The 17,979-nt window shown below is 38.0% G+C and overlaps 1 protein-coding gene across 5 annotated transcripts in view; it reads left to right on the top strand.

Moving 5' to 3' along the window:
* Ptp10d (Protein tyrosine phosphatase 10D) overlaps positions 1-17,979 on the top strand; it is a 55,344-nt gene that overhangs the window by 27,672 nt on the left and 9,693 nt on the right. For 2 of the 5 annotated variants that reach the window (XM_076435542.1, XM_076435540.1), the window contains exons 2-14: positions 1,238-1,484; positions 2,553-2,828; positions 3,415-3,621; positions 4,431-4,784; positions 5,003-5,175; positions 5,872-6,235; positions 7,149-7,424; positions 8,214-8,522; positions 9,741-10,019; positions 11,411-11,820; positions 13,228-13,605; positions 15,106-15,298; positions 17,950-17,964. In XM_076435542.1, the coding sequence (XP_076291657.1) occupies positions 1,238-1,484; positions 2,553-2,828; positions 3,415-3,621; positions 4,431-4,784; positions 5,003-5,175; positions 5,872-6,235; positions 7,149-7,424; positions 8,214-8,522; positions 9,741-10,019; positions 11,411-11,820; positions 13,228-13,605; positions 15,106-15,298; positions 17,950-17,964 (3,481 nt within the window). The remainder of the gene's footprint in view (positions 1-1,237; positions 1,485-2,552; positions 2,829-3,414; positions 3,622-4,430; positions 4,785-5,002; positions 5,176-5,871; positions 6,236-7,148; positions 7,425-8,213; positions 8,523-9,740; positions 10,020-11,410; positions 11,821-13,227; positions 13,606-15,105; positions 15,299-17,949; positions 17,965-17,979) is intronic. The other 3 variants (XM_076435544.1, XM_076435541.1, XM_076435545.1) reach the window with 2 other exon arrangements.

The raw sequence follows: 17,979 nt of genomic DNA, 5'->3' as shown, positions 1-17,979 counted from the left end.
CGAGGACGCACAGTATCCGAGGCAATGCTCAAAAGTCCAGTTTCTCAATATGTTTGATAGATTGATAACAGATAATATAAAACAGTGTATAAAAAATTTTCTAATTTTTATACCGTTTTAAATTACACTGTACTCATTTTTGTGATAAATATATGAAATCCGCAGTCTAGTAATACAATTAGACAGCGGATCTTTATGCAAAATAAAAATTTTCATAAAAATCCGAAATATTACTTGAAAAATGTCCGATATCACGTTGTATCGACAGTTTTCGAGAAAGTGTGTGCTGTCACTCCCAGAAGACCGACTCTATGATCGAGACACGCGAGTGACGAACGGTAAAATTGTGATCGTTTTTAATATGTCCGAAGCCGGCTGTTGCGTTGCGTTACTGCTCAGCTGGATAACGGCATTATAGATTTGCGGCGCGCCTCTTTCCCACGTCCGTCTCACCGCTTCCGGCATACCGTGCACAGTGCACAGTGCACATACATACCAGCAATGGTACTTGATCGCAGTGATATTTATCGCTATAAATATCATCGACAATGATATTGTCGTGAGACGATATTCAAATGCGATAGAAAAATTGCATTCCTCCGTTTGACCTTTATTGAGAGGAACGATCTGTGAAAAGGGGGGTGGTATATGTAGTATGGTAGTTGGAACACGATGTCACCACAACACAACATCGCTTCATCTTCGATTCAAACGACTTTTTTCAAGTTGAAACTTTATCATCACTAGACAGCGAATCCTTATCCGAAATAATCATTTTTACCTGATCTGCATTTTCTTTCGAATGTGTTTAATAGGTCGAAAATAATTGATAAAACAGTACTCTTAAATTCTTCTAATCTTTTAAATTAGAATTTACTCATTTTTCTCATAAATCCATAAAATACGCTGTATACTTATCACTAGATCTACGGGATTCATAAAATTCATTAAAATGATGGATTCAAGGTTTCTCATTTACGGCTGTTGAGCTTGTCAAGATGTATCATTACGAATACAGAGAACAATTGGTATGCTACGCAACGTGGCAAAAATTTTGGAAGAAAATTGTCACAAATAAAAAATTTATTTTGGAATATAATGTAGATTTTTGTCTCCCGATCAAGCCGGTTGATCGAGGTCCTACTGTTGTATCGATATCTAAGAATAAATTGACAAGTGTAAACCGTAAGCATACAATAACTGTGTTTAAACGGAGTTATTTCTATTTTTGTTTTAGGTAACGTATTCGGCCGATCTGGCAATTGAGATACCAGGGAACTTGAGCCAAGGAGGCTCTTGGTATCGTTTAGATTACAGCCCTGCTGTCGGTTATCCACCGCCAAACACCACCATAGCCGCCACCGACATAGGCGATGATATCAAGTTCAAGGAAGGTCTTCCGGGGACAAGATACGAATTTTGGTTGTATTATAGTAATAGTACCCTTCACGACTGGCGAACATGGACGGCCTCCATCACGACAGGTACATATTGTGTAGAGTGTAGACTTTAGACACATACAGCGGGTGATCAAATTGTTATAGCCACTTGCGCACAAAAATGCGAAATGAATTCCCTGCATACAAAATATTTCTTAAATGTTATAAATGTTAAATAGTTTCGTAGTTTCGTAGTTTAATACTCAAAATCAAACCTTTAAGAAGAGATCAAGTTCAAGTAAGCAAATTAATTATATTCAATTTGGACATGCTAATGTTTTGGTAGTTGAACGAGTAAAGTTCAGCTGCCTTTGCTTTTTTTTTAAATTGTTCTTTAGTACTCGAAACAAGTAGCATTTTCGAGAGTTATTGGATCAAGTGAAAGGTGAAATGAAAAATTACGTGCATTTCATTCGTATGAATTTTGAAAAAATCATTTGACTGTCCAAATAAACCAACTTTGAGATAGATTATTTCAAATGACATGTAGCCAAATAGGATAATGTGTATACATACTATCTTAACGATTATTCCTCAAATAACTTAGTTCGATAATGCCAGAGCACGATCTATAGGTACATATATACATGTATGTATATATTAATAAGCGTGCAATTAGAGATGTTTGAGAAAATAGTGTGATAAGTGAGAGCTGACCGATAAGAAACCGGTGTGAGGATAGAGATTAGGATACGAGATAACGTGAGCGGAAAAGTGATACATATGTCGATAAGGGGAAGGCTGCACTGTCACTAACAATAAGTAAGCATAATAAAGTTGAGAAGTTTTTTAAGAGGAGAGAAGAATAAGAGAATAGAGAGTAGGAATGAGCATGTCGGAGAAAAGAAAGGTGGAGGGAGGGGTTAGAAGTATGTAGTACATATGTAGCTATGGAAATTAGGATAGGAGAGGTACATATTATTATTAATATACATATCAAATATATCTTACTTTAGCATTTTTTGATTTTTATTTATAAATCTTTATTTGATATGGCGAAAACAGTGCGAGGGGACAGACGGCGCGTCGCGTCGCGTCGGGTCGGAGGGGTTCTTAATCGATCGTTCGACGGTTATTAATGTTTTCGTTAACTGCTATTCATTGATTTTCTAGCACCGGATCCACCGTCGAATTTGACCGTTTCCGTTCGAAATGGCAAGCACGCGGTGGTTTATTGGTCGCCACCAGCCCAGGGCAATTATTCCGGCTTCCGGTTGAGGGTGCAAAGTTTCAGCGACACCGGAAATCCAAAAACAAGCGTGATCCCTGCGGATGCAGTTCCCTATGTGCTTCGAGATCTCATTCCTGGGGCAACGTACTCTCTTCAGCTGTTCACCGTGTTGGACACCAAAGAAAGCGTGGCTTACACTAGTAGAAATTTCACCACAAGTGAGTACAGAATTAATTTGATCATATTAGGACTTGTTGCTACACTAGACAACTGTTATCTTAACTCTCGTTAAGATATATGTATATAATATATACCATATGTATTTCACATAACTATATAGCCCTTTGTTTCCTCGTTAACCCCTTGCCGCAACGCAACATTTTCTTTACAGTTACAGCGATTAAAAGTTTTTATCTTGAAAAATGTTATTTACAAACAAATCAAATTTCATTTTAGTTAAAAAGAAAAGCGTAGCGTTCATATTTATTAGACTTTGTTCTAAATCTTCGTAACGAGAGTGTGGCTCGTTAAAATAGAGCAAGGGGTTAAAGAAACGCTTTACGTTTTACGTTTTACGTTGTTTGTACCCTTTATTGTTTACGGACAATAATAAGTAAGAAAATCATTTAAATAACAGAATTGTTTCTTCAATTTTATGTACTACACGTATGTGTATTGTGTATCAGGAGGTAGAAAAATAATAGGACGCACTATAAAAATTGATTAAGCAATTGTTAAATATGTACACAGTGTGTATGTGTGTACACGCCTGCTGACGCATGATTCTTATCTTGATTTTACCAGAACCCAACACGCCTGGGAAGTTTATCGTGTGGTTCAGAAATGAAACGACCTTATTGGTCCTTTGGCAGCCGCCCTATCCTGCTGGGATTTACACTCACTACAAAGTTAGCATAGATCCTGCCGATGCCATAGAATCTGTCCTTTATGTGGAAAAGGAAGGAGAACCCCCTGGGCCAGCGCAGGCCGCCTTCAAAGGACTCGTACCTGGTAAGACACTTGAATACATGTACTTGAATAATATTCAATAATAACATGTATAGAGATAATACGTTGACCTCTGACTCTACGACTACAAAAATTCAATAAAATTAATCCGCCACAATCCGGCACACACATCCCTGCTGCAATGCTTGCGAAACGTTGGGAAATTTCTTCCTCCGGGACACGGCTTACACCTGCAGAAAGCCTCAACAGTAAAATCAAACAAGTAGTTTATCCGATAAAACAAAAACTGAGAAGTTGGGATTTATGGTGCTCATTTCTTTTTTAATCCTTTTATATCGCACTTTTATATCACAGACTGCGGATTTTATGCATCTATGACAAAAATGGAGAGGTGTAATTTCAAAAACACTGAAAGCATTAGAAGAATTTTAAAATAATATTACATACTTGTATCAAGGAAGAAAATAAATTTTTAAGTTTTAGAATATGTATTTTTATTTTGTCAATTTACAAACGCTACAAACTTTCGTTCCAACCGAATTCCTTGCGCATTTATATGTAGATTGTTATTAATGGACTGCGGATCTTGATGCATTTATAGCTTATACATATAGAGAATGTTCGAAAAAGGCTCGAATATAAAATTCGATAGAATTCTGTACACAATTTCCGCATTTGTTCGGTTCATTGGTACAGTGTAAGGCTGTTCCCGTGAAAAATAGGATTTTATTTAATTCCACGGTGTTAAAATTTTATCGAGAAAAATTGGAAAATGCATAAACATCCAACAGCAGTCTAGTTATCATAAACGCTACACACTGATCTAATAATTTTTCTGTCGACTATTACAGGTAGAGCTTACAATATTTCCGTGCAGACGGTATCGGAAGATGAGACTTCAGCCCCCACGACAGCCCAGTATCGAACGGTGCCATTGCGTCCATTGAACGTTACCTTCGATAAATCTTCAATAACGTCCACGTCTTTCCGCGTCTTTTGGAATCCTTCCGACGGAATCTCCGAATTCGACAAGTATCAAATATCGTTAGGGGGCAACCGGAGACTTACACCGGTCACTAGAAATCGAGACGACGAGAGTAAATGGGAATTCAAGGATCTGGAACCGGGGAAAACGTACCAGGTTGTTGTGAAAACAGTGTCGGGCAAGGTTACTAGCTGGCCAGCTAGTGGAGACGTAACTTTAAGTGAGTCTACTACACATGTTTTCCTGTTTTATCGAATTTAACCCAATTTAGGGACGACGCGACGCGACGCATAGTATACTATTCGAGGCAATGCTCAAAATTTTCTCCAATTTTCCAAGTATGCAATCTAGACTTCTAGACTTCTAGACAACATTTTTTCGTACTGTACGACTCCAATAGAGAAGTTTAATTATGACCTTGTTTGTTGACGTTGTCAGAACCATTGCCAGTGCGGGATTTACGCGCCGTCATCGACGAAAAAACTGGAATGGTAGAGGTCTCCTGGCTTCCGGACAATTCCAGTACTCAGGATAATTACAAGTTGCAGTATCACGAGGTGGAGACAGCGATAGGCGGCGACAGTAATACCCTAACTACAGATAAAACAAAAGTAACTAGCCGAACATTTAATTTACTATTTACTATTTACTATGTAACAGTAACAGTAAATCCACACACACACTCTTCAACCGTTCAGATCGAAATCTCACGAAAATGCTCCAACTGAGCTCTCGCTGAACAGTGGCATTCTGTTAGTAATTTAACATGTGTCGTCACAGCCGCAATCATCGCATCGCGAGTCAGCTGTAATTGCTTCGCTTTGGACCAGAAATGCGATTAGAGAGAGAGTTGCGAACACGATTCTGCAATCGTTTCATTGGCTCGTAGCGCGCTTATGTTCTTTCTTTTTTTTTCATTTTACACGTTCATCACTTTCTCTTTCGGTTATCTTCTAGCAAACTCTAGCGAAACTGCCTTGCTGTTAATTAATTCGATTATGTATCAATGCTAATTATATCAGGTTGTCGCTCGTCGATGCGATTCTATGAAATTCGAAGAGAAGGATCATGGAAGGAGGGTACCATATAACAAAATGAATAAAAGACGATACTTTTAACGAAGTGAAAGCTTTGTGTCGAGGAATCATCGATTTTATAATTAACTTGATCACATTTCATAATACATATTCTTTATATTTGATGTGGTTTTAATTTTCGCAATTATTTAATAGAAAAAAATTACCATCTAAAGATAGCGCACGATTTCGCAAGATTTCTCATTTTCATGATACTTTTTCCACACACAGGTCACGTTAGAAGCTCTGTTACCTGGTCGGAATTACTCGATAATCGTACAAGCAATTAGTAACAAGGTCGAGTCGAACGAGACCGTTTTATATCAAGTAACTCGACCGTCGAGTCCGATTATCGAGGACCTAAAACCGATCGAGAAGGGTCTAAACATTTCGTGGAAAAGCGACGTCAACTCGAGACAAGAGAAATTCGAGGTGACGCATAACAGGAACGACACCGGGGAAAGTGCAACGACGTTAACCACCGAATCCCACATTGTCTTGGAAGATCTTTATCCCGGCGCAGCTTACGAAGTTAAAGTGTTCGCCATTAGTCATTCTCTGAGGAGTGAACCGCACGACTATTTCCAAGCAGTTTGTAAGTCCTCCGCCATAAAAAGCTCGTTAAAGTATCACATTTCGAAGGAAACCTTGCTGTGTAGGAGAGAAAACTGAATTTTATTGAAATTTCTAGATTATACAGTTTATAAATCTTAAAGTGTAATGACAATAACGATTTTCTCCGATATTTACTCTTATTGTTAGAGCAAGGTTAGGTCCGGTTCTCTTATTGTTTGCGCGACCGACCTGCCCTCTTAACGACTACAAACTTTGCACTGGAATACCGAGCCTAATGCGGAAACAGAATATGGAACGGAATTTCTAAGCAAATTGCTTACCGTGTAGACTTAATTTTTTAAATGAAAAATTATACACTGCATCGATAACTATCACGTATACGTAGAAGTGACTTTCTTTCCGACTTTAGTGTACAATGAAAATTTTATTAGCCAAAACTGAGTGCAAAGAATATACACATAGCGTCATTAATCTATAAAGTTATGTAGGAACATTTCAAGTTTTAGCTCCCTTGCCGTAGTTTAACGACGAGTATTCAGTCCTCGTCATTACATATATACTATACTCGTCATGAAGATTTAAACAAAGTCTAACGTTAATACGAACGTTACGCCTTTCTTTTTAATAAATTAAATAAAATTTGATTCGTTTGTAATTAATATCAATAAGCATTAAAATAAATATACCCGTAGAAAAAGTATAAATTTTCGATTTTAAGAGGATAAAGACGTTTTAATCGCGCTGTAACTGTAAAGAAAATGACACGGCAAGGGGTTACAATGGTTATTCCAACTTTTCAAAAGAGCAATGCAATATACATATAATACTTATTACTGTCCGGGAATAGCTGTATTTATCGTAAGAAATGAATCGAGAAAACCCAATCTTTACTTAAATAATTGAATTGAATTGAACCAACTATTTGATTTTAGTGCCGAAACCGCCAAAAAACTTGAGTTTCGAAAGGATAACGAGCAACACGGTCGTCGTGCGATGGGAAGCACCGACAAACTCATTGTACACCGAATTCTCGATTAGATATCGAACAGAAGACGATCCGAGATGGGTCAAGTTGCCCATTGTGAAAGAATCGGAAAGGGAAGCGGAAGTGGCGGATATGACACCCGGCGAAAAATACACGATCCAAGTGAACACCGTCAGTTACGGAGTCGAGAGCCTTTATCCGCTTCAATTGAACCACACAGTTCGTAAGTAAACGAAACAATCGTCAAATAAAATATTTACACGAGAAACTCTATTACGTTACAGAGCAGAATGTGTGGCTGGATACGCACGCGTCCGACCAACGCGTCAAGAAAACCAATCACATGCGTCTTCTTCTTCGCGTAGATTTACATCGCAGCGATTCCTATAACAAATTCATGATTATTCGTTCACACACCATTTCGTCGTCGTCGTCGTTCTTATATTTCTATTTATAAAACGGAGAGCTACCGTGGTTCGAAAAGTATTTGTACGCTCAGCATTCTTTATCTTAAAAAATAGCACATTCACTGGATTCACAGACTCTTTAGTACGTCACTATACACACTATTTACGATACCTTATTAGTTGAATGATACAAATAACTAGCACTTGCAACCTGTAAATATGAATGCGGAACTTTGAAAAATTAAACATGACCGGCCATGTTTATTCTTAGACTTATCTGAGCAATTCGAATCTTTCGGCACTACAATATTTTTGAAAGTCAAATACAGGATGATCCTCTTCTCTTGCACTTGTTAAAAACTCGGTCATTTTTGCCGACACAGAAAGTAATTCTATTTCGGTATCGGAGAGATACAAGAGTGCACGATATAAGAAACACCCTGTACCGCACCCACTTTTAACCCACTTTTAACCCACTTTTAACCCACTTTTAACCCACTATTATCCAGATTTAATCATTTCGAAGAATTTTGTGTAACACCTTTCATACGTTCAATGTCCAAGCAAGTATTGCAGGATTTGAAAATGTTCGCGATTTATTTCAGGTCCAAATCCTGTGGTGAACATCACGCCGATCATCGACTCGACCAACGTGACTCTCGAATGGCCCAGACCGGAAGGCAGGATCGAGACGTACGCGATAAGATGGTGGCCTTTCGACAGTCTCGAGGACATAAGGTCGAAAAATGTGACGGAAAGCAACGACGTATCCAGCGCCGCACTTTTCGACGAGAACGCAGCAGTGCAAAGGGTCCTTGTAGGCGACCTGATGCCAGGTGTTCAATATTCTTTCACGATCTACACGGTGTCCTACGGCCTAGTCAGTGACGTCACCAATTTAACCACCAGGACAAGTACGTTCGATCATAAATCTTGACAAAAAGTTCGTGCCTATACTATCAGTATTTGTATAACCGCTACGTTTAACCGTACGCCTCGCCTGACTATGCATCGGTGCTAACACACGCCAATAGTTTGTGAGTCATCATTGTTTTTCGTTACTAATAGCGTGTTCACAGTGTGCCATTATTCAATCTCACACACAGACTAATTCAATCTTGGCTCGTGAACGAGTATTAATACATGTATAATGTATAGTATATTCGAGATACCGGTCGAGACTCGAGATCAAAACAGCATCGACAAACTTCTTTAACTTGTTTGGTCAGTTTCACCGAATCAAAAGGATTATATGGTCTATCATAATCGATTGAAACCGTTCAACTATCTATATTCTTGTTAACAGTGTAATTGTCCGTGAAGAATCTCAAGTTGTAAAGGTCAACATGATTTTATAGTTTCGGCTTGGCAGCTCGTACCGAACGACGATTGTGATATGTACAGTCTGGTTCTATTTTTAATTTCATTCATTATCGACTAACAAAGGCTACTAGAAAGTACGTAAGGGAAGCGCTCTATTTCAAGGTCCGCGGCGCGGCGTTGCCACAATGCTTCGAATCTGTCAATTATACGATAGTTATACATATTTTCGAGAAATAAAAGTCTGGAATAACAAAAGAATGACGTTGTTAAATAGATCATTCAATGCATTCATCGTCGTCATTTGCTCCAAGAAGATAATTCATAACTACAATGTCTCATTAAATAGAACCTGTTTACAAAATACATATTTGAGAAAAAACAATAAAGAATATAATCACTTTAGAGAAATAATAGAAGAGCGACGTTGAAGAGTAGAAGATCGTTCGTTGCATTCATTATCCTAATTTCTTTCGAGGACAATATTCGCAACATTCATCATTCGCTCACCTCTTCATAAATGATATGAAAATTCTGAAAATTAGCATGCGTTGTGCATGTTTACAAATATGAGAAGATGAGATGAAAACGAAAAGTAGAAAAGTAGAAAAGATGAGTAGTTATGGTAGGTCCATATGAACTGTTTGGTTCTCGAAATCCACTAACTACGTTGGAGAACTTTGTTGGTGTGTCTTTCGCGGGGAGGCTCCGTAGCTAGCGTTGACATAGTTAGAGAGAGAAACGCGCGCGGTAAATTGGTGTTTACTTAAGGAAAAGATGAGAACGCAACAAACAAGCTCTCTGAAATCCAGTGCCGCTAATCCAATCGGAAGTCGTTGTGGTGGTCGATCGAGATCAACCGGACTCCTTGACCTTGAGGTACACACCGACACCTATCCAGTCCTCGATTTTCGATCTCTATCGATTCCGGATTAGCGACGAGAACAACACGACGAAAGAGCGACTGGTTGACGACACCGACACTAAGGTGACCTTCAGCGGCCTAACACCTGGTAAACTCTACAACGTGACGGTTTGGACTGTCAGCGATAACGTGGAGAGCAGACCTCTGCTTAGGCAGGACAGACTTTGTGAGTATTTCGCCGCGACTTGTGTTCAACGAACAACAACTGACGACGACGGTGATCAACTTGATTCGATATTGTGTACCTGTACTTTCATTCGGTTGGCGAGAAAGTAATTTCGATATTTTCAGCTGAAATAAAACCGAATTTCTCAATTATTCAAACGATCAACTTTAATCGATAAATATTCTTCTTTTTTTGTTTTTGCAAAATATCATTGAACAAAAGCGAAAATATCTTATTCGTTAAAGTTCGTTGCTTGAATTAAAAAAATTCGCCTCTATTTCACCTTAGAATATCGAAATTATTTTCTTGCTCTTATATTCTTTGTTTTATTCTCATATAGACAATATAAAAACAATTGAATGCCAAAGAATTATCAAATTATTAGTATCAAATTATGAGACAGTTCTGACCAATACTGTATTGTACTAGTGTATACCAGTGTATACCGTATACATATGCATACATACGTACATTATGGTTCGAAAATGGTACTAATGACATTTTATGAAATACTTATTTTATGAAAAATGTGAAATACACTCTATAATTTACTAGAGTATAATTTTATTCATAAAATCACATTTAAAACAATTACTCAATTTTATTTCTTGTATACAGTATATACAGAGTATACAGTAAAAAAATAATTACAGGTTACACGTACAGAAAAATTGCTTGATTATCAAGTGGAAAATGCGCCGAATTTTCCAACTTGGATGTACGAACTGCAGATACTTAATTATTTTGTAAATATATATATACATATAATACACAAGGCACCACCACGAACAAGTATTACATATGCATATTAATTTCACGTGATGATTGAAATGTTTTGGGATTTATGTTTTATGCGGTACTCTCCTAGAAATTAAGAGTTAGATCTGATTATATTATAAACTGTGCTAGCTCTTGAGAGAGAATACCGCATGGAACCAGCACGAATTGCGTGACTCGCTTAACATTTTCTTCTACATAAAGGTCAGTGTGTGTTGTGTCAAAACAAAAGAAAAGAAAAGAAAAGAAAAACAAACACAAGAAAACGTATATGTTTTTAAACACTCACCACGCAATCCTCCTATACTATATTTGCGGCTTCTGTCGAACCTTAAGCGTACATTGAGACGGTACGTCGTGTATACTCGTCAAATCCCACTCAAGTACGTGGTATTTCTTAAATTGATGGCTGCAGTGGCTTGTAGTGTCCAATATTACGTATATGGTGATGTAATTAACAAATGAATATACAAGTTCCAGAGAATACTATCTCAATTACGAAGAACTGAAAATTTGATATTTCTAGATCGATTCGATTCAGAGAATTGTAGGCTAACTTCCACGAGACACATCTCTGGTGGTTGATACTCTATAAACTTGGAACACGGTTTCAGATCCCGAACCAATCACATCGATCCAAGCAATAAACATCAACGACACCAGGATCACATTAACCTGGGACATTCCTCGTGGTCAATACGACGGATTCGAGGTCCAGTACATCAACACGGAAGGAAACTACATTCAGAACATCACTTCGGTGAACCTAATCACCATCTCCGACCTAAAACCCCACAGGAACTATACTTTCACGCTGATCGTTCGTTCAGGCACGGCGTCCTCTAACCTCAGAGTTTCGAATCCACTGAGTGCTAGTTTCACTACGAGCGAATCTTATCCTGGCAAGGTGGAGAAGTTCCATCCTACGGACATCCAGCCAAGCGACATCAGCTTCGAGTGGTCTCTCCCTAGTCAGGAACAAAATGGCATCATCAGGAAATACACAATCACCTACGGACTGGAAGTGAGTCTTGACATTGTGCCGGTCTCTGTTGGTTTGAATGGTCATTTTGGTGGCAAGAAATGCATGTTTGGAACAGGATTCGCGCGCGCGCGCGGTCCTTGTTTGCGCTGCTGAATCTGCAGACCAAAACCTATGTCGCCAAATCAGCCGCGAGCCTAATGCGGAAACAGATGGTTCGCGGTATTTGGCTAGAACTTTTGGGGTGCCAAATAGAAGCGAAATTCAGACCCAAGCTTGGCCAGCCTTGGCCTCGTCATAGAGGGCAGGTCGATCGCGGATTACGAGCGGACCTAACTTTGCTCTAAAAGTAAATATCGAGCAAAATCGGAGTAATCCTTGCTGTAGAAGGTAAAATAGAAAATTTTCTTTAAATTTCTAAATTATATAATTGCAAGTTGCATGCATTTGAAAATCATTTAAATATTTACAAGTCTTAAATGACAAAATGACAATAACGGATTTTGCCTGATATATTTGCCTCTGAAAGCAAGGTTAGATTTGATCTTATTTTAGCGCGACTGACTTGCCCTCTATTTGGCCTCCATTCGGCATGGAATTTTGGCACCAAACTTTGTCGCCATATACCGCGAGCCTAATGCGGAAATTCAGTCGAGTCGGCTGATTTGGCGCCTAATTTCGTGCCAAATTCATACCAAATCAAGAGCAGATTGCTTGCTGGGTAACTTTCCAACTACTTACGAGGATCAGTGGTTAGAAAAGTTAGCTTCCCTCGCTTGATAGCCCTTGTAGAGTTGCCACGAAGGTTGCCATCGATTACTTCGACTTTGCAGTCGCTAAGACGTAGCGTAGACGTACCGGAAGTTGCGTTTAAATTGAAGGTTCTTGCTGAAATTCGTTTTCCGTGGGCCCCCTACTTTGATTTAAGCATTTTCCAGTTCAAAGGAATGAATACATTTTCACTCAACTTTTGCTATATGTATAATAATACATATAATTAGACTGCGGATCTATATGCGCTTATGGCACGAGCAAATCTGAAATGCAAGAGAACGAGCATATAAATAGAACTGAATTGCATAATTATTTTATGTTTACCACACTACTTCCTCCAGATTTTGATCAACTAATTATATAAAAGAGAGAATATACATACATACATCAACATCAAATCGCAGTCTAATAATAATTATCTTGAAATGTTTTTATTTCACGTAAATATCCCCGGTATAGTAATGACTCATTGTAAATGTACATGATCGTGGTTGAAAAACCGGTTACAGTCAGGAATTACACAATTGATTGAATACGTACAATTCTGTGTGCTTTACAACCGAGCATAACCGATTGTATCATTATGTTACGACCTGATACTTGATCATTTGCTAACGGGTGATTTTGAATTGATCGAATGATTTTAATAATTTGATTGATGCGTGGTCGTGTCAGGGTTCGGCGCATACTCAGATGCAGGACTTCAGGCCAAGCGAGTACCGTGGCATCGTCAAGTCTCTTATACCGGGGAAAACGTACATCTTCCGGATCCAAGCTCAGACGAAGATCGGCTTCGGGCCTGAAGCGGTTTGGAAGCAGAAGATGCCGATCCTGCCACCACCGAAGCCACCGACTCAAGTGGTGCCAACGGAGGTCTGCAGGAGTAGCATGACGATACAAATACGCTTCAGGAAGAACTACTTCAGCGAGCAGAACGGTGCAGTCACTTCTTATACTATCATCGTCGCTGAGGATGACAGCAAAAACGCGTCCGGCTTGGAAATGCCCAGCTGGAGGGACGTCCAGGCCTACAGTATTTGGCCTCCGTATCAGGTGATATATGTATACATATATATCCTCTGGAATTTCTGGAAATCAGGTCCATCTACAGGGTGAGGCACTACCAACTACTACTAATTGCCACCTACAATAACTACGAAAGTATGATAATATAGTAGGGGGGAAAGCTTTCAGGAAGGAAATAAAAGTTGCATCGGACAACAGGGGAGTTCGCTTCAGAGATGCGAAGGTCACCTTTCTTTTTCTTTTTTTTTGAAATTGAACGCAATGTTTCGCGCGCGTTAGCTGGTATCTCATAGCGACTCTTGAGACGAATCCAACAACGAGAGTGGTGCAACATTAAGGTCTCAATTGAAGGTCCGGAACAATCAGAACCAGAACATCGGAAGAAAGGTTGCCTCTGCAAAAGATTGTCCGATGCAATGTTTATAATATTTCGAAAACTTTTCTACTACTATGACTACTATTTCGAAGTTATTGTAGGTGGCAATATACAGTTAGTAGGCAACACTCTGTATATGAGGAGCCTGTTGGGAGACAAGTTGGCTCACACGATTGGGTGGTTAATATATGTAACAGGATTCCCCCACTGACTGACGATGATTTTTCGTTCATTTAATTTGCACGTTCGTACAAGAGGATTTCGCTGAGCTAGAGTTCAGTTCAGACCTGCCATTGCTGCGCAGGTGGGAATCATACATATAAACGCGGAGTTGCGCTGTAGATTCATATTCGTTGAGTGTGTATATGTATCATCTTCGCGGATCGAAATGAAGCGATCACGTGTGCTGTGCGTCATCAGCGGATATCGCAATAGAAATGTGAAATAATTAATGCAACGATTACGCCCCGAGTGACTCGTTAACTTGCAAGATCACGGGCGTGGAACGCAAACAACGAAGGAACACATGCATTCGAGACCACGCATAAGCAATGATTATGTTACGTGTGCTCTAGGACGCAATACACAGTCGGTTGTAGACCGCGCGCGCGTGTGATACAAGTCGGTAGAACAACGAGTTGACGAGGCGCGTAGAAACTGAGAATCATCGATACTCTTCTACTCGAATCAAACGATTGTAAATAATATATAGTGTTAATAAAATGTAACGAATTAAACGGGAAGTGTTGTGTAACTTACAGTCTGATGATATCGGGGAAAATGCGGTTATCATCATCAAGCGGTTAGAATGTCGGTGAAAGTGTTTATTTGTACCGACTGAATTATTTTGACTCGGTCCTAAAATTTTCTGTTCACATTTGACGGAATATGATCATTAAATTGGACCATGAACATCCTACAGAACATGGTCGAAAAAGCTAGCAAGTTGTTCACGCAGGTAACGTAGAGTTTTTGCGTTGGAACAGGTTTACGCTTACTGTTATTCGAATCCAACAGCAGGATATTAACGTTGTTTTCGATGTATCAATCTGTTATTTGCATTTAAATAGTCGAGACACATAAGAAAATGCTCGGGTAACATTGCTCGGGGAATACTGATATATATCTTTAATTATATGTTGTTTGCGCAGGTGATGGAGCCTTACTATCCGTTTAAAAATGGCTCCGTGGAGGACTTTACGATCGGCGGTGAGAATTGCGATAACAAAATTGGTTATTGCAATGGACCGCTCAAGTCTGGTTCGACTTATCGAGTGAAAGTCCGTGCATTTACCGCACCTGATAAATTCACGGATACGAGTTACAGCTTTCCGATTCAAACAGGTGAGGACAGTCATGTAACGTCGATTACTAGAGAGAGAGAGAGAGAGAGAGAGAGAGTTTACTTAAAGCTTTCTCAACAAATTTGCATACTGTTATATAGTTAAAATCTGTTTTTCAAATAACACTGTCCAACAAATTTCAACTTTTTTTATGATTTCAATATACTGTTGGGTCCTTCTTATAGAGTTTCTTGCGCTGATTCCGAATCTGGTTTTAATTTTTTTCCTATACGTCCAGTTTTTGAGAAAATGGAGTTTAAAAAAAAGACATATTTTTCAACTTTAAACAAATATTGCGATGTTATTATAAAAGATATTGAATTGTTGTTTACAGCAAACGATTCTGTAGACTTTCCCGAATACAGTGATATCCAATATTAATACATTATGATTGTTTAAACATGTTTAAACAATGATTAAAGACGGAGATGCGCCACTTTTGCACCAATTTTTGCGGATATTTTCGAATTTATCTCAAAAAATAATGGTCCAGCGAAAAATTGAACTATACCACGCGAAAGAGCAGACTTTTATCTTGAGAAACCCCCCTGTGAAGTTTGTATGGTCGACGTTTTTACCGAACCAGAAAGCAAAATATCTTCGCCCGACATGCGTTGACGCCAGTGGTGCTCTTCCACTAGCGCGGTCGTTCGTCGGGATACGGCGCGGCGCGCTGCGGTGAAACGGCGCGTGGCTATAAGCGCGCAATTATGTCAGCTTACTTAAATGTAATATTTTATTAAATGTTATATTATTGTTATTTATTATTTATTAGTATATTTATTCTGTATAAATTATTTTATGTATTTTTTAATGTTAGTCTCTCGTTTATAGTATATTTGATACAAAAAATACCTTTTGTAACAAAAAAATAATTTATTCATACACTACACTATTACACTATTTACAATGCTAATATATATGTGTACACTATTCAGATATAATGCACTACTAAAATACATATATTATATACACAACAACTAAAATACTATAAATAACTATAAATGTTTTTTATGAAGTTTTATACGTAGCAATGCAGATTTGAAATGCTTGACACGACTGATTTCAACAAACACAAAGCCGAAACTGGACTCTGGCATCAGTTTTCTTAAGAACCAACACGATATTTTGAAATAAATGACGGTCTACGGACAACGGAATACATACAATGTAAGGAAAGTCTGCAATGCGGTGACTGAAAAATTTTATTTTTAGTAATTGTCGTCTTATCTATGTATTGTAATTATAGTGCCAATGAACACTCGAGATTCTTCCGAGTAAAATAAGTCCAAGCACAATATAAACGGGACTATTTTTATTGACTTAAATACATAATTAAAATAGTTTGCTCCATATTAAATCGATATAATGTATTATATCTGAATAGTGTAATAGTGTAGTGTGTGAATAAATTATTTTTTTGTTACAAAAGGTATTTTTTGTATTAAATATACTATAAATGAGAGACTAACATTAAAAAATACATAAAATAATTTATACAGAATAAATATACTAATAAATAATAAATAACAATAATATAACATTTAATAAAATATTACATTTAAGTAAGCTGACATAATTGCGCGCTTATAGCCACGCGCCGTTTCACCGCAGCGCGCCGCGCCGTATCCCGACGAACGACCGCGCTAGTGGAAGAGCACCACTGGCGTCAACGCATGTCGGGCGAAGATATTTTGCTTTCTGGTTCGGTAAAAACGTCGACCATACAAACTTCACAGGGGGGTTTCTCAAGATAAAAGTCTGCTCTTTCGCGTGGTATAGTTCAATTTTTCGCTGGACCATTATTTTTTGAGATAAATTCGAAAATATCCGCAAAAATTGGTGCAAAAGTGGCGCATCTCCGTCTTTAATCATTGTTTAAACATGTTTAAACAATCATAATGTATTAATATTGGATATCACTGTATTCGGGAAAGTCTACAGAATCGTTTGCTGTAAACAACAATTCAATATCTTTTATAATAACATCGCAATATTTGTTTAAAGTTGAAAAATATGTCTTTTTTTTAAACTCCATTTTCTCAAAAACTGGACGTATAGGAAAAAAATTAAAACCAGATTCGGAATCAGCGCAAGAAACTCTATAAGAAGGACCCAACAGTATATTGAAATCAAATTTGGTGTTGGACAGTGTAATAGAACAGCTCGAGAAAATATATTTTTTTACCAAGTTCATCCTTGTACATACCTTGCTTGCTGGGAAAAATCAGTTATCCAATTTTCCCCATTTAGTAATTTTTAAAAATCCTGATAAAATCTAACATATTTAACGTATCGAATAACATATTAGGGAATTTTTTCACGAAAAACACGAGAAAATTATAGGATATAAATGAACGCTTATCTTACTTTCACTTGTAATTACGCTATAAAATACTGCGGATCTTTATGCAGAATAAAAATAGTTTGCATCGATTGCAAGAAATGGAAATTACTCTCTTCCCTTATTCATTTTAATGGAGAAGAAATCGTATAGATATGTATCGACGTGTTGAATTTTTAAAATTTTTCAACAATTTTGAATTTCATCTTCCGAATTCTGCTATAAATGCGTACAGATCCGCAGTCCAGTAATAATACTATACATATACAATAATAGAAGAAACGATATCGTGTACATGTCTGTTCAAGGATTGCTGCTGGCAGGTAAGAGACACTCGC

This window comes from Lasioglossum baleicum, chromosome 12 (assembly GCF_051020765.1).
Source record: "Lasioglossum baleicum chromosome 12, iyLasBale1, whole genome shotgun sequence".
Lineage (NCBI taxonomy): Eukaryota > Metazoa > Arthropoda > Insecta > Hymenoptera > Halictidae > Lasioglossum > Lasioglossum baleicum.
This window is presented reverse-complemented; position numbering and strand designations above follow the sequence as displayed.